Source organism: Xyrauchen texanus, chromosome 33 (assembly GCF_025860055.1).
Source record: "Xyrauchen texanus isolate HMW12.3.18 chromosome 33, RBS_HiC_50CHRs, whole genome shotgun sequence".
In the NCBI taxonomy this organism is placed as follows: Eukaryota; Metazoa; Chordata; class Actinopteri; order Cypriniformes; family Catostomidae; genus Xyrauchen; species Xyrauchen texanus.
The window spans coordinates 24251383-24275490 of NC_068308.1; the positions used below are offsets into that span (position 1 = coordinate 24251383).

The window sequence follows — 24108 nt, forward strand, 5'->3', positions numbered from 1 at the left end:
ACTTTTTTAAATGGAAAATAATGCATAAAATGTTCCTTTTCCCTGAAAGATATCACTGAAATAAAGAGATTAGTATCCTGAGATGGTCACATTCGAAGGCTGCATTCAAAGTGTCCTACTCGCTTTTCTGAAATTAGACAGTCTCGATGACTTAAGCGGCCGACAAATGCGACCTCCGGAGGACGCAGCCTTCCAAATGAGACACAGCCACTGTGTTTTTGTGTTTATTTAGTGCCCTACAGAAACCCTACACCTACCTACCACTAAATCTAACCCTAAACCTCACCTAACAGCACATTAGATTCTTGCTGCCAGGGGGTTTCCTTCTAGACACAGTAAGGGCCGGTTTCCACGGGGATTAAATTAAAATGCCTAGTCGTAGACTAAATGTCATTTTAAACCTGGATTTATTGAAGTAGCTTTCTCACACATGGATTACAATAGTCTCAGACTTGCACTAGTCTAGACTTAAACAATCGGATTTCTAGAAGTAGGATTAGACCTAATTCAGATCTAAATGAAGTCTTAAATTAAACCTGGTCAGAAGCAGGTTTAACCTCAGATTAAAAACTTCTTGCCTCAAGGCTCACGTTCACAGTAGCAGAAAATGGATTACCTCGACTATTTCAACGACAATCAGAGACCACCACCAAGACCAGAAAGAAGGTTGCTGAAAGGCAGGAGCAACCCACTAAATGATTTTGATGATTACATTTTCTTGACCGTTTCCGTATGTCAAAGGAAAATGCAACAGAAATAATTGGTTTGCTGCAGCCCAAGCTTTCAGGTGACTTAGTCAGGGGCACCCCTATTTCTCCTTCCTTACAAATATTAATTACCTTTAGGTTTTTGGCATGGAACCTTCCATCGTGAAACTGGGGATTTGTGTGGTGTAGGTGAATCAACAGTGTGCAAAATAGTACTACAAAGTCTGCAGTGCTATATGTGAACTGAAAAAGGATTTCATCAAATTCCCAAATGCTGCTGAACAGGCCACCTACCAGGTAAGATTTCTATGAATATGGGAACTTCCCTGGAGTCATTGGTTGTATCGATGGCTGCCACATTCCCATCAAGTGTCCCTCTACAGCAGATGCTGAGGAATTCAGAAATCGTAAAAACTGGTTTTCAATAAATGTACAAGGAGTGTGCACTCCCACTATGCAGTTCTCCAATATTGTTGCACGTTGGAAAGGTTCAACTCATGACTCAAGGATTTTCCACAACTCCTCTTTGTATGGTCAGTTTGAAACAAGACAACACTCTGGAATTGTACTTTGTGACAGTGGGTATGCACAGACAAACTTCTTGTTCACCCCTTATCTCCATCCAGTCAGACCAGAGCAACAGCGCTATAACCAAGCTCACATGCTCACCAGAGGGCTAATAGAGCGCATGTTTGGTGTATGGAAGAATCGTTTCCAGTGTCTCCGAAATACAACTGCGGTTTGAACCTAGAAGGTGCTGCATTGTTATTATTGCAACAGCAGTGCTTCATAATTTTCTTAAACAGTGTGGCTGCCCAGACCCTGATATTGAAGATGATGATGACCAACATGTCCCTATCGCTGAGCTAGCCAATGACAGAAATGGACTTGCTTACAGAGATGCTTTTGCTTTGCAGCACTTCTCATAAATGAGCCTTGAGTGATACATAAATGATTGGCATAGACAGGTAAAAAAAAATTCAGGAAATTATTTATTTAACTGAGATTTTGTTCCAAAGACAGTTGACACTGCTGCTGCTTCATGTCTCTCTCTTTCATAGACAAATCAAGATGAAGAATTTTCATTTTGACTTCATGTTCTTCTTTTAAATATTGTAATTTACGTTCATGGAACTCTATGGCAAGTTTCTCATGAATGGTCATCCTTTTCCCTCTTGACCTGCTGCCTGGATTAGAGACTGCTGGATGCTGACTAATGCTACTGCAGGAGACTGGATGCTGCTGCATGTTGGTGCTGGCTGCTGCTGGATTCATTTGAGCATCTTGACTGTTCCCTGTGCCCCTCAAGTCCTGTGTCAAGATCAGGTCATCTTTGTATGGAAAAAAAATGTAGCATTACATTTGACTTCAACAATAAAGGTCATTACCTAATTTTTGTTACAAGACATGACTTGCATTTAATTATGTTGGATGGGATAGCACATGTTACTGTAAATGAGACGTGTCCTATAAAATGAGTCTTTGAAAGATTCCTCACCTGAACTGTCCAAATGGTCATCATCTGGAATACCTTCCAGGGGTTGCTGACTTTCAGTAATCCCAGCCAACAAGTCCCCCAACTCCTCTGTGTCTGGTGGAACTGGGAGTCCCCCATCTGTCTTGAAACGCTCTTGACGCGTAGCAGCAGTTGTTTTTTTCAGGTTTATTTTTATGTTTTTCCACAGGACCTTTACAAGATAATATATACTCTGAAGTAGGAGTTCTATATTGTTTTCTTTTTACATTTCATTAATGAAAACATTTATAATTGACTGATTTGTAAGAATGGGGCAACAATAAATCTTACCTGAACTTGTTGGAGTGTCCGTTTGGTTACTTTTTCATTTGAGTTGAATTCATTCAATATGGAAATCCATGCCTTCTTCTTGTTTTCTGTACCTGAATCATGCTGTTTGTTTTCAATTACAGGATAGTTTGATGCAATTTGTTTAAAAAGGGTCTTCTCAAATTCACTGAAGTTTTTTGAGCGTTTTCTTCGGCCTTTATCCATTTTTTGGTTAAGTGTAGTGACTCCTGTTCCACACACTCCTTAAGACTAATGAATTAAAAGTATTCCATACCAGGTTTTTATAGCAACCTCTCCTTAGCCACATGTGCATGCCATTAATCTAATCGGGTTTTCAAAAGATGATCTCACTTGTCCTTGATTACCTTAATCTGAGACTCTGTAGTCTAGAACTAGTTAATCCAAACTTAAGCAACATCTCAGAAAGTCAGTTGTTTAGTGTGGATTAATTTAAGTAGAATTAGCCTAGTCCTGGTTTATTTTAAGCCCTTAACGGGAAACCGGCCCTAAGTGTCTATATTGGCTATGGTGTTTGAGCCCCACCTGTTTTGGCGCGAAACTGACCGCTATAAAAACAGGTGCACAGCGGTCATATCGTCTTGAAGTGCTCTACCCTTCGCCATCGATACACATGAGCCAGCGGACGGAATCTTGCTCTGTGTTGGCATGTGATTATTCCAGTGGAAAAGATCAATTGCATGATATGGACTAGGCAACAGCACCTTCTGCTGGGTGGACTTCACCGCTCGAAAGATGAATCCCACAAGACTCATTTGACCTGATTAGTGATTAACAGTGAGAACGTCCACAAAAAAAAAGGAAAAAATAAAATCAACGTTTCAGAATCAATAAATGATAGAACGATAAACGTTTTATTTATTGTACTGAATAAGAGACTAAAATGAAGAAAAGTGTAAGACAATATCCACAAACATCTATGCGGCCTTTTCCAGAAAATGTACTGCATTTTTCAGGTTAGAGGTCGTGTGTGTGAACACAACTTTTTGAAAATACTGGTAATTTTGCTCTGGCAATTTCCCTTAACGAGAAGTATCATACATTTCCATATTGATGGTATGTGTGTGAACAGCACATGTGGTACATTTGGAAGTAACAGCAACCCAACCAGTTTCCTGTAATTTACTGGTTGCATGTGTGAAAGGTGCTAATGTCAACATTAAATTAAGATAATATTCAAATTGTTTTTAAAATAAGATTACTGGTTAAAATAAGATAACACAAAATACAGACTAACCGTAATAAAAAAAATTCTCGCAGTTAAAAAAAAAAAGACATTGGCCTAAGCTATTTATTTATTTTAATATTAGACTATTTTTACAGTAATTGTGACAGCTTTTTTAAATGTGCTTTTATTATTTTTTTTTTACCGTATTTAATTCAGTGTTATTTTTAACATATTTTAAAAATTAACAAATAAATAAATTATATAAATTATTTGTCAGTTTGTTAGGTTATTATTATTGTTATATTTTTCCTCATGTCCTAAATAAGAGGCGTCGCCAGGATCATTTTGCACGACATACGCAAACGTAATAGAAGACAGCGCGAGAGGGCGGATGCTGAAACACTGACTGCGAGGTCTGTGCCAGTATCGCAGTCAGCTCTGCTATCTCCATTAAAGACACTGGAAATGTGCTGGTGAGTTCATGACATCACATCTCTATCTTTGAATATGATGAAGATCTTTAAACTGCAGTTCATCACAACAGTTACTGCTACAAATGCCAGAAGTAAGACAACACCGTGCGCGCATTATCATCATCATCATCATCATCACCACATATCACTAACGCAAACAGACGACAACGTCTCATATTTATTTAGTCACATATATGAGTTGAGACATAATTTTATTTGCAGTAGTATTATTATTTTATATTCAAAACGCTTCATTGTTGTTGTTAGCCGGCCGGCTAACATCAGCTAGCTCTTTGCTAGAAAATATACCGTATTGCGATTCTCAAAGAGTTATCACACTGTCAGTAGTATATTGACAGATATATGGCAGATTTTTGGTGTTTTTGGTCCTGGATACATGTGTTGGATGTAGATATGAAGAATTGGGAGATATATTTACCATGATTGTGTAAATGCGCCTGTCATACAGAGTTTATAATGGCTATTACGTTGCCTGATAAACAGTATAACATGTTTTATTGATCTAGGACTATATTTTTGGTGATGTATTGTTTGGCCATTTTGTTCTCTAAATAGCCTGCTGCATTTTATAATTGTTATATATTAAGCTGGTGTTTCTAATATAACGTGTTCGACTAATATAAGTGTCAGGGGTTTATTTTGGCAAGCGGTCCTCATCTACATCAAACATTTGTCTGTAATTTAGCCCATGTCTAGATCTATTTACGACTGAGAGCTCCATGGCAACAGTAGGTGTAATTCAGTGTTTAATTCTTTTGCTAATTGGGAATCTAAAAATATCCCTCCGCCTCACTCCAATCATTAATTTATTAATTCTTTATGTTTTATCCCCTGTAATTTCATACCCAAATGGCATGTCTATTTCGGGTGTTTTACACAATTATTTTTTTTTTTGAAAATATACTGCATGCATTTGTTTCACTAGTTAAGATTACTTTTTATTTTATTTAATGGCACACTTAAAAGGGATAGTTCACTAAATATTCTGACATATTTTAATCACCCTCTTTCTTTCTTTCATGGAACACAAAGGAGATGTTAGGCAAAATGTTTGTCTGAGTCAACATTCACTTTTATTGAATGGAAAAAAGATGCAAAAGTGAAAAACACCTTTGGAAAAACAGACTTATGTCTGGAACACAAGAGGATAATACATTTTATTGGGTGAACTATCCATTTAACAAATTTCCTTTGCTGATGTGCTGTTGGTTCAGTCAGGTATTTGTCACCATCAGGCACACAATAAGTAGCCCAACTCCTTTTTGTTTAGAAAAACTATATATTTTCTAGAACCATGTGTTGTGAAAGGGCATGAATATTGTAGGCAAGTAAAATTGATTACCACAGTTCCTGCGTTTTCTGTACGGAGACAAAAGCAAATTCAGTGGATTAGATGTTATTTTAATAATAAGCAATAATGAAACACAATGATGAGACTTGAAAAAGAATGAAACCAATAGAGTAAGGAAATTGAGAGCAAGAAAAATAGAAAAGTATAGGATTCTGGGTGTGCTGGGAAGGCACTTGTGGAAAATGGTATGTGATAGTTTGGTTTTAGTTGTCCTTGTGCTTTAAAAATTCTTTGTTAGAAAATAAACACGTCTCATGAAAGTAGAGCAGAAACTACACCTAATCTAAATGCATTGCACAGTGTATTGTTAGTCTTTAAAAGACTAATTAATTGACTATATTTCTGTTCTGTATCTGTTTTTTAGACAAATCCCTGGCTGTAACATCCACCATGACCTATTGCCAGAGGGCACAGTGATTGAGACCTGGTGTGTGTGAGCTGGGCACAGGCAGTTTAGTATGGGCTGGGTCTGCTTGTACACCATTTTATTGATTATTTTGGACTAAAAAGCAAAAGCCAGTTTAGAAGTCAGCTGAGGTACATGCTGCAATGGGCATAGAATAAATCTGTTTGCTTTCATACATTTAAAGGGATAGTTCGCCCAAAAATGAAAATTCAGTCATCAATTACTTGCTTTGAAGATTTATTTTCTTAGGTGGAACACAAAAGTAATGACAACCTTAGTCCCAATTCATTTTCATTGTTTGTAAAATTGAAAAAATTCATTTTTTTTTTTAATTATACTTTTCCTCTCAAGTTCCACAAGTCATATTATGGTCAAACAGGTTTGGAATAACACGAGTGGTTGTAAATGATGACAGAATTTTCATTTTTTGGTGAACAATGCCTTTAATTGACGTACAGTAGGCCTATCTCCCTACTTGTAGGACCTGTTAATGGGCCACTTAATTATATTGTATTATCTCACAGGTTTCTGTCATGGATGCAAATATGATTCCAAAATTTGTTTCCAAAGAAGAGGAAATTGATTTCTGGAAGGGTCTTTCATTCAAGTACAAGAAAAGGTGAGTCACGGTACATTAGGCAACACTAAGACTTACTCAGATGCAGCTCATGTCTGTTTTGTAGCCTGACACCTGAGAGGTTTCTTTCCTGTTGGCCTCAGCCTACACAATTCACATTCTCCTTTTGATAACATTTGCTTTCCCTGAGCAACACCAGTGAATGCTGGGAATAAATCAATCAATGAAACCTGTTCACTGACATTATGAGAATCACGTCAAGGTTCCTGAATGTTTTGACATTTTCATAATGTTCAAAGGCCTCCACACATATTAGCTTGTGTATCTTATGCAATCCACCACAGTGAGAATTTCCTTTAGTGGGTTTAGTCTTTGTGATAGGATACAGACCCCCGCTGCTCATTTTACATTGAAAAGCTCTCGACAACGTTGTAGTATAAAAAGATTACAGAACACTTAATAAGATTAAGTCTGAAAGTAGTGCTTGTTGCTTGCTAAATTGGATCCCAAAGCAGCATTTCTCAATTTCAGTGTGGCACGTCCAAGGCATGGCTTGTCCTCCCTTTGTGGCGCTCCGATCATTGGCAGGAAAAGAGGTAGCTGATAGCATCAAAGTGGAAATGTACATGTTCATGCACACCTAGCTTGGTTACATAAGAACTGATCATGGAGGGTGTGTAGCTCAAAGAAATCTGTAAGATTCAGCTTTGATTGTGCACCAGCTCCTGAGCTAATTCTAGCAGTGTGACATCTGCCTGTCAGACAAGTCAGTGATATGTGATAGAATAACTGATGTTGCAAAACCAAGTCAAACAGTCAATCCAAGTGTTGATATATCTCTATTAAAATAGGCCATACTTGAGGATTGGAGCAAACCCCTAACCCTGAAGTATTTAAGTTTGGCACGTAACTTGCCCCGCACTGTTTGTGCCACAGACATGAATAAGAAATCAATTGGTGTGGATTGAGGAGATATGAGCTCTTACTTTTCTAAGCAGTTGAAGGACAATGAAATGGGTAATAAATCCTCTACCACTAAATACATGTGCCAGTCCTCTACAGACACTTTGGAGAAACAGTCTAAAATAGTACGTTTTTGTTTATTCTTGCCAGACTTTTGACATGTTATGTAGGCATAAAGCAACTGAAAACTGAAAAAGATTTGATTTGCAAATAAATGCAACATTTGCTTAAAAGTTAATGTGCTAGGAGGAAGTGGATTTTTTAGAGTTTCCCATTAGTTAAAATTCGTGTTAAGGTGATGGAAACAGCTTATTCGCAAAGCGTTGATGTGTTTTGACCATTCCTGAACGTTACGAGGTAGCTTGATGTGACTGGCCCAATGAAAGGTCTGACCTTGGCATTCGGAAGTGTTCAACCCTCAGCTGGTCTTTTAAGTGGTCCTCACAATCCACCTGAACATTTTTGAGCATGGAAGCTCTCATGTATAGGGCTCCAGACTAACGTTTGAGAGCGGTGGCACTGGTGCCACCAAGTCCTACAGTTGTTGCTTAATTGAAAATGGCATCGAATAATGGAGAGAAAGAAAGAGGGAGAGCTGGCCAACACTGTAGTCTCACCAGTGCGACTTGTAGCAAAACTTAGTCGCACCGGTGGGGGAAATGGTCGCAAAATGCGACCATTTAGTTGCAGTCTGGAGCCCTGCATGTGTGCAGAGGCTGGCGGCATAAGGGCAGCGCATCCATTTCAGCCCACATTATGTCAGATATTACACTTATTCTGTGGCATTTTCTGGCAGCATTTATTAAAACAAGGTACAATTGCTCTAATTTTTTGAAATGCACTTAAAAAATGCTAAACATTTCTATGGAAACCCAGCTACTGATGTGTAACATCTGTATGTGTAACATCTGTAACGTCTGTCTCTTTAAGAATAGCGGCAGTTTGGGAAGTGTCTCTGCATTTGTGAGTTCACATTAACGAGTGGAGTTGCACGGTTTCATTGCCACATCCATGGAGTTTGTGATTTTGAATGTTTCTTTTTATTTTTTTGATTAACAACTGACTGTAAATAACAGAATGGGTATTAAAAGAGACCTTATCGAATGAAAATGGATGGCATGAATCTCATCTTTGAAAATGCATTGCACTATAAAAAGTGTCAAATCAAACTTTTCTCTCATACTGCGTATTTAAATCCAACAAATGCATTACAATTGTCTGTAGAGCCATATGCAGTACTGTGGCAGGGCGTAGGGTGGGCTGGGTCGTGATTCCACACACCTGGCCCCTAATCAGGCTAATCAAGCCTCTGAGAGGGATAAAGGCCAACTGGAGACTGCAGTGCAACAGAGAGAGAATTACGGGCAGCTGTCCGACACCTGTGTGTGTGTTTGTGTCTTTTGGTTCAGGTTTATATTAAACTATTATTTATATTGGCAAGCCGGTTTTCACCTCCTCCTTTCCCCTTTCACCCCTTTACACTGGTTCCGAAACCTTGGAGGAGGAGGGATGTGCTGTAGTAGAGTCCTCGCCACTACCATCCACCCCAACAGAGCAGCCATGGCCATTTCCCAGAGGACGTAGCAGCCCGGCTGCCTGGAAGCGGAGGAACGGCCGCCGACCGCTAGGGGAAGAGGGGCTCCCAACCAACCGCCTGGAGCGGTTACCGTCCACCAAAAACGTAGCGGGGCATTCCGTCCGCCAGGAGCTGGGGGACTGCCTCTGATCCGCCCGGGTGGAGGAGTGACCGAGCACCAAGCTACGGTGTATTATGGATAACCGGCAAATAAGTGTCCCCCCCCCCCTCTCTCTCTCCCACTGCCGCTCCATGTTGGCCTTTCCCTCTCTTTTTTAAACGTTTTATTAATTTGGCATGATCGCCGTTACGGCGTGTAGGTGCCCATTTTTTTTGTTTGTTTCCCTCCACTTGTCCCCTCCCTAATCCAGGTAGATGGGTATGACCTGCCAGCAGACAGGGCAGAAGGCATGCCCCTCCATAGGGGAAGGGGGGGGGGTGCATGTCATGCCGGGGGCTCTCTGGCCTGTTAGAACGAGGGAGGAATGTGGCAGGACTGAGGGTAGGCCGGGTCGTGGTTCAGCCCCTAATCAGGCTAATCAAGGGATAAAGGCTGACTGGAGACTGCAGTGCTTTCCGACACCTGTTTGTGTTTGTGTCTTTTGGTTCCGTTTTTTATTAAACTATTATTTATATTGGCAAGCCGGTTCTCGACACCTGCTTTCCCTTTAATCCCAAGTACAATGGAGAATGTTGTGAAAACAATCCATGGAAAATTTTTGCCAAAATCAGAGTTGACGATGTTAAATGCAATGTGATTTTAACAATGGCATATCTTGGCTCATCTATAGCAATTTGTTATCAAATCGACGACACTCTGGATCCACTGCAGCCAAAAAGGTACATTTCATTTAGAGTAAATGCTCATGTGACACCACATTCAGTGAATGGATCTTTGTGCTAACATTTTTTGCCATTACACAACTGAATCACTGGCAAGTGAAATCCAAAACCTTTACTTTCCAGTGGCTAATGACAGAGCGTTTTTAGTTAACTAGAGTAGTACAAAATTTGGTCGCAAGTGGTTTACTTGCATTTTAGAGGGCTGATGTGCTGTTATCGAGCTACAGTGGATTTTTACATAGTCGTCCTAGTCTTCCTCTGTCTGTCCAAGTATACATAATGCAATGCGTAATGAAATATATAAACAAAGTATATCAGCTGAGGAAGTATTAAATACATGTCACACATCACCACCATCTTTCTGAGCACGAGCACAACGCTGAGGCCAATTGTGGTCCGAATAACATTTACGTGTATACTTGCTGGACAAAGCCAAGCAACAATTGCATCATCTAGGTCTGTTTATCCAATTTAGCAGAAATCGGACTGGTACAATTTCAGTCTGACTAAGTGTTTACAGGACACTTTTATTGTTTTAGTCCGACTAAAATCACATTTTAAAGTGCATGTAAATGTACTGACTTAGGCTTTGGCTTTTTTGACGTAGGTCAGTAACTAATGTACAACCGATGTATCGCAGAGGCTGATAAATTGGCCGATATTCTGAATTAAATTATTCTGAATTATTTAATTATCGGCCTCAGCCGATACATTTTCCCATTTGGCCAATTTGATTCTTGAGAATCAGCTGCTTGCATGTGAAGCGACTGAGACATGTAAACGACCAGTCATGGTTCGTTTTGTTGTTATTTGCCATTGTGTTAAAACAATAATAGACCGGTGTGCAACACAGTCTAATTTAAATGGTCCACATATAAGAGCCACTGCAGACGTGTTTGAGCTCATAAATTTAAAGTGCTCGCCTGTTTCATTCTCCCTCTCTCTCCTCAACAGTTCCCTGTAATTTTTAACTGTCTTGTCTAATGATTAAAATGAAACTATCAATAAAACGAATATCATATACCATCTGCAAATATGCACATATTTCATTTAAACAGATAATATAGTAATAAACCAACCTCACACAACTTGAGCACATTCAGTGTCCTGTGGTTTACCTCTAAAACACATATTCTGTCAGCCTCTCCTCAGCAGTTCCCTGTCACTTTTAACTTTCTTTTCTAATGATTAAAGGCAAATATAAATGAAACTTCTATTATATACCATCTGCAAATATACAGATATTTATTTTAAAAAGATGTAATTCACAAACCTCATGAAAGTCCTGTGTGTTCTTCCCGTTGAGCTCTCATCTATTATCTTACTCTGAAGCGTATATTCTATCAGCCAGAATTAAAACTTCAGGATCAGGATCAAAAGTTCCTCTGATTCACAAATCATGATGGTCTCTCTGTGGCAATTCAAGCAGGCGATCCAGGCCATTTAAACTGTCAGGAGATTGCTGCTCATGCTGGATCCACATGAGTGTGTAAATGCAACTTTAAAGTCAACGTGCTTCACGTGCGCTATAATAAAATGACATTTTCACTCTGCACTCTATGGACAATTGAATTGATTTTGTATTTTTTGGGAAAATACGATTGTTAATGCTCACATGCCATCCATGGTTGCTGGACTACTGTATGTGCTTTTATTTCCTTCTTTACTAATATATTAACAATTCCTTCATGTGAAAATAAATGACTAAAATTTGAAGACTAAACAGAAATCAGAAGAAACTGCGATCTACCATTTAAATTACAATATTTCTTAAGATTATTTTTGACAGTTAAAGTTTTGTGTGAAATTTAGTAAAAATAGTGCAAAATTAGAGTTTATTATAATTGTTTTTGCAATTTTATGTTTGTTATTTACTATATTAAATTGTGTGATATATCGGCATTGTATTGGCCTATCGGCCACCCTGCGCTCTGGATATCAGTACTGGCCATTAAAAAATAATAAAAACTGAAAATGGGTCATTTGATTAACCGCCACTTCCTTTTGAGCTGTTTGGCAAAGGACATCCTGCCTGCAGTGTGGCACTTATGTTCATCATGATTTAAGACTTATTAGAAGCACAGTCTCCTCCTGGGCTCACTGGCATGTGATAACTGCATCTACCCCACTTCTGACCTGCTAGCAAAACACCCCAATCAGCAGTTTAGAGGCCAGAAAGGACACTGTGTGAAAATGAGTCACAGATGTTGTAATATGCTGATTCTGTCTAATGCATCCAGGCAAGTTGCACCTCAGACATGATGTACTTTCGGTATGGATATAGTGGTCTTCATTTCCCTGGATAAACAGGTTGTCCTGCCCTGTTCCTGGCTCACGTAGCAGTAGCATGACTGGGTATGGAAATATTGCTCCTTTTCCATTTTTAGATCCTTCCACAACCATAATGCTAGTGATTACATAAAGAGGCCCCTGGCTGTGGCCTCCCATGGTAATCGGTGCACTGTAAACAAAACTGGTTATTTTTGGAAAATCTGCCCCATGCAGCCTGACTGATTTACATTTTACTAGTAAAAACTTCAGGTCATATCAGATTCAGTTAAATATTGGTATAATCAATTAGTTATTTTGTGGCCTAAATAGCTAAAACCATGTATTCTTTAAATTATCTGTGCATGATTCCTTTACTACTATGCTATAGTGATGGCCATATCAGAAACAGCATTTTACTTTTTACATTCCCTGGACAGAACCAAGAAGGATTAGTCTTACATAATGCTCTGTTTCCTTTGTCTCTATGGGAAATGGCCATTGTGCACTGTACTTGATCTTATCAGTGTTGTAAGCAGTGTCTTCAGAATATCTTGTACAGATAGCATTCATTACATTAGACATCCTCTAATAATGGATCCCTTCATTGTTTATTTTTGTCTAGTTATTTTCAGTCTGAACTGTGGGGCAAGGAGAGTAATGTTCCTGTGGTGAGCACTTACTTACCCCTCACAGTCACGCATTGTTTCTTGGATATTATGAACATTTACAAAAGACCAATATTTTTTGTTAATCTGAGAAACATAAAAACTGTATGGGTTGACAGTAGGGCTGGGTGATATGCAAGAAATATGTTCACGTTATTACATGTTCCACAAGACACATTTCTAAACAAACGGTGCATCAGAGACACACATCAATTGCTTTTCTTTCATCTGTTATAAAAGTGTGTAAAAAATAAAGTGTGTTTCGTCAAGCATGTGTCTTTGTGTTTAACCGCATTTCTCGTCATGCAAGACATCTTACAGGTCGCTCACTACTGTTGCAGGCAGATGAGCAAACTTACCCGCTCATGAAATACCTGCATTTGGATGAGGAGCTTGCGAATAAGGAGCTGGATTCAGCCTTGTCGCGTTTGGTGGGTTTGTGCAAATTTCACACCCTGGATTACTGTTTAATATATCTGGCAACTTCCCAGATCCATGGTTTTGCCATTTACCAATATTGTCGATCATCGTCTGTTAATAAGTGTCGAAATCAACATCGGGAGGTTTGTGAGACATTGTCGATATCCGATTACATAGTCCTATCGCCCAGCCCCAGTTGATAGAGCATTTCTAATACAACCTACTTGTGTTTAGTATGCTACAATACAAGCTCTGATCAAGACAGGATATATTGTAGTAACATAATGATTTTATTTATTTTTTTGCATGTGTCATTAGCTCAGAGTCTTAAACTGTATTCTCATGTATGTGTGCGTTTTTAGTTATAACGAAGCACAGGAAGAGTTGCTGGAGTTCCAAGAGGGGAGCAGAGAGCTGGAGACAGAGCTGGAAACGCAGCTGGGTCAAGCGGAGCATCGAATCAGAGATCTGCAGGTGGACAATGAGAGACTGCACCACGAGCTTGACTCACTCAAGGTGAGGCTGTGAGATTAATACAGGCCGAGCTGGATAAGGTGCTTCAAACAATGATTAATGCATAATAATTGGCAGTTTTGGCTCACCTTTTTTTTTAAAGTAGTGACTATTTGTACTAGGTGTAAATTGCACCTGCCACACAGCTTGGCTATTTGTTCTCCAATAGTCTGGTGGAAACTGAGAAATTTAAGAAAAACTGCACCCCTATTGTCGCTGTAGTGGCGTGGGGTGTAACAACTGTGTTACTGTGTTTTTCGTGCGGATTACCTGGGATCGATTTGGCCTTTTGTCCCACTTTCCCTCATCCGGTTTCCTTTCTCCACTCTTTCTATTTTCCTTTAATACTACTTCTAATAATAAACAAATATAAAGGTTGATTTCGTCTCAGTGATTTAGTCACAGGAAGGTTGGGGAGTTTAGAGAAAGGTTATATCCAGGTAAAATTAACCTTAGAATTACTTCAGTATTATGGTGTTAAATAGTAACTATGATTAATTTTGTGGTTACTATGATTTTACTACAAAATGCCATAGTGTTTAGGGTGTCTGTGGGACTCTAAATAAACAAGAATCACACTGCAGTGATGCCCCATAATATATGTCAGTATTTAATTAGGGGTGCAAATAGTATCATCTGCCACTATTTGCGCCAGGGTGTAAACGGCATCTAACACTATTTGCACTTAGAGCAAAGAAGATTTTTTTTGTTGCTATTTACACTTAGTCTATCTAAGGCATCTATCGCTATGTGCAAATAGCCTCTCCCTTTTTTTTAAGTATTTGTGTGTCTAAAGAACATTAAAGTAAGTGCAGCACCTCTGAGCCTTTTTTTATACCTTATTTTGCTTTTTTGTCCTGTAGGATAAGTTGGAGCAGCAGTATTCTCAGAGCTATAAGCAGATCTCCATGCTGGAGGATGACCTCAGCCAGACTCGAGGCATCAAGGAGCAGCTGCATAAATATGTCAGAGAGCTAGAGCAGGCCAATGATGACCTGGAGAGAGCTAAGAGGTCAGAGGGCATCATCTTACCCTTCACCACACTTTTTTCACTTGTAACTCTCAACTTTAGCCTGCAAAGGTCATAATGATTTCTTAAAGACAACATGAAACCGTATTCACAACACATTTAACTTCTGTTATGTGAAAATATGGCCTATCCAAGTGAAAACTGAAAGTGACAATATTCTACAGGAAATAATATAGGGCAGGACTTTTATCCATCAGGATCTCTTTGGATGGTTTGCTCAGTTTAATTGATATTATTATTTAATTAAATTTTTTCCTGCCTGCACTGCAGTGGTAACATCACCAGAAAAGTACAATTGTTTTAGGGAAAGATAAACATTTTAAAATAACTGATGAATCATGTACAGCGTGAGCAGAGTCTTTTTATTAAGATGAAAATGAGGTCCTTTTCAATTTTATGTAGTCTAAAGAATTCAACCCTGCTGGGTTGTATGTTCTCACAAATGTTTCCACTACTACATTGAAATTTATAGTTTTGTTCTGTTATGGTCTGCTGCTGCAGAGCTACAATTACGTCTCTGGAGGACTTTGAACAGAGACTAAACCAGGCCATAGAGAGGAATGCCTTTCTGGAGAGTGAACTGGATGAGAAGGAGTCTCTCTTGGTGTCTGTGCAGAGACTAAAAGATGAGGCCAGAGGTATTTACTGACTCTCCTCTCTGAAGTCTGTCATGTAAAAATACAGAAGTTTCTTCATCATGCCTAAGGTGCTTGTTTGATGTTTGCGGATGTGTCTTTTCTTGGTTTTTAATCCTGTTCTTTCAGTAAAAAGCTTTTCCTTCCTGTTAAACTGATTGCTTGAAGAATGAGGTCATGTAAAGTACTTCATCGTTCAGCATTATTATCCACAAGTGAGGGGTTCAAGATTTATTGCACTGCATCTTAAAATGTTTGTGGATTTGTGTGTCTGTGCATGTGCAGACTTGCGGCAAGAGCTTGCAGTGCGAGAGAGGCAGCCAGATTTGATGAGAATGTCTGTGCCTAGCTCTCCTACTCCAGACAATGACAAAACAGACTCAGTTGTCCAGGCCTCACTGTCCCTACCTGCTACACCTCTCAGCAAGAACCTGGACAATGCTTTTACCAGCCAGACAGGTAGACAGCTAGATCTCTCTCTCTCTTTCCTTTCTGAATTTTGTACAATGCCAAGTTTGTACCACTAACATGGTGGTTCTTATTTGCAGTTCTGGCCAACAGTTGCACTAATGCAGCCCTCACTCCATCTGCTAGAATATCAGCCCTCAATATCGTAGGTGATTTACTGCGCAAAGTTGGGGTTAGTAGACACACTACTTTTTATTTATTTTTTGTCTCCTATTACTTGATTAGCCATTATCTAAATATCTAAGACTAAATACAGCTACAAACTTTGGGGGCATTTACACTGAAGCATTTTACTGATTGGTTAGCAATCTGATCATGAAAAGACAAAGTGTAAATGTCCTCCAACATGCATTCACGACGATCACCTGAACACTGTCAGGAGGTGGTTCGAAACACATATAAGACGTTTAAATGCATCTGGTTCTTCAGGCCATATTTTTTTACCCCTCCCAAATGCATGACTTGACAGTGTAAATAGGCCCTTCAATGTGAATGACATATTAGCCACTTTTCAAAAATCAGGCCAGTATGAGCCAGGGCTATCAACTGGTCAGCTGGTTCCTATAGCCTCAGACCTCGGGCCGCAAGACCAAAATCAATCTGCATTCCCACTATTGGGCCAATAGCCCCACAACATTGCCCTAAACTCCACCCTTAACACACCGCCCTAGTGCCAACGTCTCACACACCCCACCATTTCACAAGCAAGAGGTAAACTCAAGCTGAGGGATCATGCTCTGGAGACTAGCTAGCCCTCCAAATGACCACTGATTCCCAAATTACCCACAATTTCTTGTAAATTTTCCTGAACCTGGACCGTTGTGCACTGGATACACAACTTGGCGTGTTTGGTGACAATGTACTTAATCACATCTTCGTTCGGCAGACAGCATCAATCTGACGTTGCACATTTTCATTTGCCCAAATATTCAGAAAAGTCCTGATTTCATCTACTGACCAGTACTGATGATTCTCCATTCATCTGTTGAAGTAAGCTGGTAGCTAGATATGACAAATTGGGTAATTAGTATCTTGGTGCTGAAACGTCAGACCCGACTCGGCGAAACTTCATCTTTAAAATTGACTCCACTTCAACTCCGAATTGGAATTCCTGGCACACACTGGCATGCCCTCATTTGGCCTGATAGTGGAAACATGGCTACTGCTTGTCACTGGGACAGTATTCATATGTGACTGCTTGAAGAAATTTTAATTGGGTTATTTAGGTAATTATTCAAGGTTTTATTAGTGGAGTCACTGTTGCATAACATTTATTTAATTTAGCATCTAATCCAGTGATTTGTCTTGTTTTGTTTTGTAGGCTTTAGAGTCTAAACTTGCAGCCTGTAGAAATTTTGCCAGGGACCAGGCAGCCAGGAAGAACTATGTCACAAATGTCAACGGCAATCTGATTAATGGAGAGCTTACAAATTACTCTCACTCGCTTCACACGTCCTACTTCGACAAAGCGTGAGTCTACCATTTTGTTTTGCCATAGTTCAGAGAAATCAGTCAATAATCCATTAGAGTTACCTAATTTGACCTACACTTCCTCCAGTATACCCACAACTAAATTGATAATATTTGTCCTCTTGTGATCACACTTTTTATTGGAAGTACTTGAGCATTGTACTTCCTATTTCTACTGTATATTAATCCTCTGTTTGCTTTATAAATAAAGTTCAATCCATAAGAGAAATGCTTAGGTCTTTCGATACTCAACTGTTAATGTTCTTTGGTGGTTTTCATTTGAAAACTACTCTAGTCTATTTTAATACTTGAAGGATAGTGCGGTCCGAATAATGATACAGTAGATAACGTTCTATCAGAGCTCTCAGACCTTTGTGTTTCTCTCCTCAGCAGAAGAGAGAGGGTCATTTTCCCTGCGTTGCTCTTGGGTAAATTATCAATTTTGTCTGGGGGTCCATGCATGCTGGTTAACTACCCCTTGCGTATGACTTATAGAGTACTATAATCCACTAGGATAAAATCATATCATCTCCACTAACATCTTGTTGGCTCAAATCCTCTCAAAATGTGTACTCCATAGGTTTGTTCCAAAAGAGTTTTATCTTATGAATAACAGAAATGTAGATGACTCGGTCAATGTTTTGTGTCGGCAGCTTTAGATCAACTACTATGCACCAAACTGCAACATTGCTGCCTTTACTTGTGATGATCATAGCTGAAGATTCAAGCAGTCAAGGCCCTTTTAAAACAATTCCAAAAACGTATGGAGTTCACAACCTTAGATTCACTCCTCATCCGTCTGTCGGTATGAATAGATTTACCAGATTTGATTGTGCCCTAGTCATAAATTAGATAATTTATTTTCCTTTTTGACCATGTTCTTAGAGTAAGCAGCTCTGTCAGAGTAAGCAGAGAGCGAGAGAGAGAGAGATAGTCATTGCAAAAATATAATTTTTTCGATTTTGATCAGGCTTGAATCTTTAGATCCTCAAAAGGACAACAGAGTGTTTAGAACGTCTTCACATTGACTGAAGTGTTATGTAGTTCATTACTGCAGTGCTGAATCCATGTGTCTTGCAGTTTGAGTATCAATAAGGCATGGAGAGGACATGGAGGTGGTTTTTCTGCTGTGTAAGACTTAACAGTATAGCTATACTGTAGATGAGCTATCGACAGAGAGACTTAGATGCAAATACAGAGACACACCAGTAGAATGGGCTTTTTGAAGTTTCCCGGTACACTTTGTGATGCCGGAGTAATTTGATTTTGTAATAGTGCAGTTAGGGTCATCATGATACAAATATTTTGTTTGATTCTTGATGATTTTGATACCACAGCAAAAACAAATACGCTAATGAACACACTCTTTTATTCCTTTTATTTTAATTATCAATTGGAGCTGTCAGAATGAACGTGTTAACACATGCTATTAATTAAAAAAGTTTAACGTGTTAATTTTTCTTAATTGCTATTAACGCATTTACCGTTAATGCAGCATAAACACTGGCTGGTAGGGTGGAACCTTTGTAATGTGTCCGCTCTTGAGTCATTACACTGACGGACATTTCACTATACTCACACAACATTACCACAGAAGCACATCAAGTCTTAACTATTACCAAAATGCAGAATGAGACATGTTTGTCTCCAAGTGCTTTTCATGTGGAGTTCCAAGCAGCGCTTGACGCCCTGACACGAATCATGAATGCCGCTGTGGCGAGTAGGGCGGGGCCGAGCGGTGTCTGGGCAGAGCGAGGCCGGGAAGATAAGTGGTGAATGAGTCTTGCGTTCCAGTGAGAGACGGTGGGAGTATTTAGGGAGAGGAGACGGTGGCAGATGAGTGAGAGAGACGCACGTGGCCACTGTGTGGGTGTCTGTGTGTTTATGTTTAAGTTAATTTATGTCATTTAAAATTATGTTGACTCCTCTTTGCCTGTCCTGTGAACCCTGTTATACTGGTGTCGAAACCCAGAAGGGGGGAGTGCTGTTATAGAGTCCTCGCCACTGCCGTCTTCCAGGGGACCGAGGAGTGGATGTCGTCTGCAAGGTGGTGGAGGAGTGGCTGAGGACCAGTTGACAGGATGTCTGGGGCTGGCGAGCCCATCTCTCCCTCCTCTCTCTGCTTTCTTCTATCACTCTCTATCCCCCCTCCCTCCTCTCCCTTGTCCTGTTCCCACTCCCAGGCATGTACGGGTCAGACCTGGAGAACATCCTGACATGCCAACGCTACCTTCCTAGAAATGGTGGTATGTGGTGAGCAGGTCAGGTCTGAGCGGCGTGTGGGCAAAGAGAGGCCGGGAAGATAATTGGTGAATGAGTTCCACCTGTGTGCCACACCAGTCTCGCAATCCAGTGAGGGGCGGTGGGAGTATTTAGGGAGAGGAGACAGCAGCAGATGGAAGAGAGAGATGCACAAAGCTATGTGTGTTAAATGTTTGGCTGAAAAGCCTATTGTGTTTGAGTATATTTATGTAGATGCTGAAAAGCATAACATAGTGTGTGCAAATCAATGTGTCTGTTTTTCAAGCTGTTCCCAGCTTCCTCCTTTCCCAAATTGTTACAGCGACTTTACGATTGCTGTAGCAAGGTGGATAGCCACAGTCTACTGGTATATTTATATTGTGGAGGATGAGAGTTTAAGATTTAGTGATCATTGCAACAAATATGCAACCTATGTGGGGACTAGTTCTTTCAATTAGTAAAAACTTCCACTTAGACTTTGGGAAACTTTTAATGTCAGTTGAATTGGATAGTTGAATTTGTGCATTTCTATCTTTATAATGTGGAAGGCTTTGTTTGTAAAATAGTAATAAAGAATTATTGATACATATAATTTTCTAAGATGGAAATAAATGCACTTTTACAGGACAAGAATTATGTATTGTGTAAAATTTCAGCACTTTCAAAATCTGTGATTTAATCATATTTATATTAATTATATTAAGCTTATATTAATATAATTAACAAATTAGTTTAAATTAAAACGATTGCATGTAGCCATAAAGAATTTCTAAATTAACTGAAATGAAGAAACAATATGTTAATTAAGAGCAGTGTTTAATATTCTCTCTTTTTTTTTCTTGTCAATATTGTTGTTTGTTCCATATTAACGACATTCTAAACTTGCATTACATTAATACCTCACCTAGACACAGCTGCTTGTTGGTCAAAAGAGTTTTTAGTTTCGTTTTTTGTTTTATTTTATGCATATTATCATTATCAACTTTGTATACCCTATGTGTGTGCTGTATGCCTGTTATTCCAGGTGGCAACAAGAGAAGGCAAAGCAATGTGCTGCTTCTAGGAGTCATCAAATTACCTTTGTACTGATGGACAGGAGAGTGTTTGTTTCTGGTGTGTCTCTGGGGGCAGTATTGAGTGGTCTCTGAAACGGGCTCTTTTAGGCCTCTGCCTGAGAAAATATTAAGTTGCAGTGCAGTTTGTTTTGCAAGTTTATCTACACCATATCACTCTAACCTACTCAGGTGTGAGCTTTGCAACACGTTTTACTGTTGATTTGGTTTCAGGAAACCTTTGTAAATCTTTTCTATTTAAGAGCTCCTTTTTAGCCATTAATATGTAAATGCTGTCTGATTTATTTAGTCTGTGTGGACTGAAAAATATAAACTGGAGCGAATGCTAACAGTAGCATGACTGAAAATATTGAATGGCCTTTAGGGCCTGATAGTAGTACTGTTGAAATGGCTTGCATTGTAGTGCTAATGGCTCACATACCTTTTATTAAGCTTCTAACCAGAGCCTCATGTTTCTCTGAGCACAGCAGGACAGTGAATGGAATAAACTCTGGCATGATGGCGAACATCTCAGCTGCACAACTATCTAGCTCTCCGTCAGGCCTGGTGCTGAGCGTGTGATCACGGACCCTTCACACTTAAAGGAATAGTTCACATAAACAGGAAATTTGTCATAATTTACTCACCCCCATGACTTTCTTTCCTCCATGGAACACACAAATAGGTTTTAGTATAATGTTAGTGTAAGTCATCATTCACTTTCATTGTATAATTTTTCCTTAAAATGGAAGTGAATGGTGACTGAGGGCATTCTGTCTAATATCTCCTTTTATATTCCATAGAGAAAGTCATTGGGATTTGTAAAAACATGAGCTTAAGCAAATAAGGAATTTTCATTTTTTAGGTGAACTATCCCTTTAAAAATGCACTCAAACCCACACAAAGACCTCATTTTACATACACGTAGGTAACCACTATACAGCAATATAACAATTTCTTTTAAGACACTATTGAATCTGTCCTTCTGTTTGTTGCTCTGTTTTAAATTCTTACTGAAGTTCTTGTTAATAGTCCTGAAATATGTGTATATATCCATTAAATACATTTATGGTTAATGTTTATTTAGATGTGAGCTTATATGTACATATTAATTGAGTTCTCTCCAAAATTGTATTTATTGCTCTATTGTTTTGTGAAATATGATTAACAAAGGGAATTCACACTTATTATTTGTTTTGCAACACATAGTATGTGTTTGGTTATAAGGAAGACATGATATTTAAGGTGAAGATTTGACAATTACTATCTACAGTAGACTTATATGTGCACTTAAACAGTATGTCATTGAAACTGGTTTCAGTTTTATCAGTTGGATTGTTTATTATTTAATAAGTGCTAATGTGTATCTCACATGGGTGAAGGGTGTCCCCTAAACCATGTGGCCTAATATAAGTGTGAAAAGTCTTGAGATTCAGGTAGATTTGCATTTTGAACTTTGTCTTGGTGATGTTGACAATCGATTGATGTAGTAAAATGGTTGGTTTCCCAGCATTATAGTATTTGTTGAAATATCCACACCTACATTTTTCACCGATTTCTTGCCAATAACAAATGTCTTTCAGTTTGGTTTGAACAGTGCAATTTGTCACATAGGCACTTTTTGTTACTTTTTTGTGCTGGAATAAATGGTAGTTTTCTTATTGCAACAAAGATAGTAATGATAACCATAGACAGTAAAGGTGTTACCACTAAAAATTTTATGTTGTTGAAAGGCTTTAACGCCACTGTACAGTATAATACATTTGAATTTATCCAGACATTTGTGAACCTCCAAGAGGACCTAAACTTAACAGCTGGTAATTATTTTTATTAGGTCTGCTATTCTTCACCTCCCTTTTGATTGATTGATACTGACAATGATTGACGGATTAAACAACCTGTAGATTGTACTATAGAACATTTCAAGGAATCGTTCACTCCAAAAAATGTCATTCTCTCACCATTTACTCACCCTTGTGACATACCGGATGTGTATGACTTTCTTTCTTCTGCAGAACTTTCATGTTTCATGCAGAATATTTCAGCTCTTCAAGTTCATACAAAGCAAGTGAATGGTGATCAGACCTTTGTAGTGCCAAAAATCACATAGGTCAGCATAAAAGTAATCCATACAACTCCAGTGGCTAAATCTGTATCTTCAGAAGCGATTTGATAGTTGTGGGTGAGAAACAGATCTTAGTCAATTTTTACCATAAATTCTCCCTGCTCGGTCAATCTCTACTTTCACAATCTTCTTGTGTTTTTGGTGATTCATAATTTTCATGCATATGGCCACCTATTGGGCAGGGAGGAGAATTTCTAGCTAAATGGATTTAAACATTGATTTGTTTCTCACCCACACATATATCACTTCTGAAGATATTGATTTAACTACTGGAGTCTTAAGTATAACTTTTATGCTGTCTTTATATGCTTTTTGGATCATAACAATTTGGCACCCATTCAATTGCCTTGTTTGGACCTACAAACCTGAAATATTATTCTAAAAATCTTAATTCATGTTCTATGGAAGAAAGTCATACACATCTGGGATGATATGAGTAAATTATGAGAGAATATTTATTTTTGGGTGAACTACTCCTTTAAACTATACTTTGCAATACCTTGACAAATTGATGCAGGCACCATGTTGTCAGTGGCAGGAATGAGTAACAGCACTGTTTGGCCCCAAAAGTGCTTATTTTAACAATTTACATTTATGTGAAACATAATCCTCTTAAGGAGCAAATCAAACTTTTACAATTAATGATGATCTAAGTAACCTACATTTTACTCACTTTCTTTATCGCCTATAGACTTTCCATGCAACTTCTATTCCAATTTAGCAATAACAGAACAGTCACAGTTTTATAACACTCAAAAACTTGTTGGCAAAAAATGTCCCATGTTTGCTGCTTCAGCATTGGTTTGTTGCAGGTGTCCATTCAATCTCAGCTTCCCCCAGCACTTTTCTTCTCTGCAAGATCATCTATTTGTCTCTGCCTCCTCTCCAGCACCTCCATCCGTTTGGCCTCATTACGGATCCTCTCCTGATCCCTGAGATCTGACAGGTCGTCCATGAACAAATGCCTTCATGCAGAAGGAATCATCATAATTATCAGATACCACAGCAATGATCTTGCTATTAATGTACCACAAATTAACTATAGTGTTACTTAAAATTGTAGTAACCATGTGGGAGAATATTTATGAGGTTTTGTTTTTTTATCATAGTTTTGGTTTTCATAAATAATATGGTTTTAATATGGATATCATGGATAAAATATGGTTTCTGTAGTGAATCTATGGTAAATTTTCCTAAGGGATGGATACAGCTGTGGCAAGGTATCCCAAAATTATTGCGATTGAATACCAAATCATGCTAAGATAAAATGCGTTCTCTGTCCGCTAGTGGGAAGTACGTAGTACTGAA

At 38.8% G+C, this 24108-nt stretch overlaps 2 protein-coding genes across 9 annotated transcripts; one reads left to right on the top strand and one right to left on the bottom strand.

Moving 5' to 3' along the window:
- Positions 1 to 1502: 1502 nt before the first annotated feature.
- On the bottom strand, positions 1503 to 2945 carry LOC127626457 (uncharacterized). The gene is made up of 3 exons (XM_052102238.1): positions 2515 to 2945; positions 2206 to 2395; positions 1503 to 2038 (listed from the first exon to the last, which is right to left on the bottom strand). The coding sequence occupies exons 1-3, from the start codon at positions 2716 to 2718 to the stop codon at positions 1704 to 1706; spliced, it is 729 nt and encodes a 242-aa protein (XP_051958198.1). The 5' UTR covers positions 2719 to 2945; the 3' UTR covers positions 1503 to 1703.
- Positions 2946 to 4070: 1125 nt separating this feature from the next.
- ndel1a (nudE neurodevelopment protein 1-like 1a) lies at positions 4071 to 23767 on the top strand. 8 transcript variants are annotated; one of them, XM_052102750.1, is made up of 11 exons: positions 4097 to 4173; positions 5910 to 5972; positions 6476 to 6570; positions 13629 to 13782; positions 14643 to 14791; positions 15311 to 15447; positions 15730 to 15903; positions 15993 to 16084; positions 17234 to 17382; positions 17776 to 17810; positions 20648 to 23767. In XM_052102750.1, exons 3-11 carry the CDS (start codon positions 6485 to 6487, stop codon positions 20710 to 20712), a joined length of 1041 nt encoding a protein of 346 aa, XP_051958710.1. In that variant the 5' UTR covers positions 4097 to 4173; positions 5910 to 5972; positions 6476 to 6484; the 3' UTR covers positions 20713 to 23767. The 8 variants fall into 8 exon arrangements, with proteins under 8 accessions (XP_051958709.1, XP_051958710.1, XP_051958706.1 ...); XM_052102751.1 differs by lacking the exon at positions 4097 to 4173 and adding an exon at positions 4203 to 4265; XM_052102749.1 differs by lacking the exon at positions 5910 to 5972 and having other exon boundaries at positions 4071 to 4173.
- Positions 23768 to 24108: the final 341 nt, after the last annotated feature.

Coding starts and splice junctions, on each gene's coding strand:
- LOC127626457 (XM_052102238.1), bottom strand. CDS start 2,718: ATGGATAAAGGCCGAAGAAAACGCTCAAAAAACTTCAGTGAATTTGAG. Junction 2,396..2,514: donor GGACACTCCAACAAGTTCAG/GTAAGATTTATT, acceptor TATCTTGTAAAG/GTCCTGTGGAAAAACATAAA. Junction 2,039..2,205: donor TGACCATTTGGACAGTTCAG/GTGAGGAATCTT, acceptor TTCCATACAAAG/ATGACCTGATCTTGACACAG.
- ndel1a (XM_052102746.1), top strand. Junction 13,783..14,642: donor ACGAGCTTGACTCACTCAAG/GTGAGGCTGTGA, acceptor TTTGTCCTGTAG/GATAAGTTGGAGCAGCAGTA. Junction 15,904..15,992: donor TGCTTTTACCAGCCAGACAG/GTAGACAGCTAG, acceptor TCTTATTTGCAG/TTCTGGCCAACAGTTGCACT.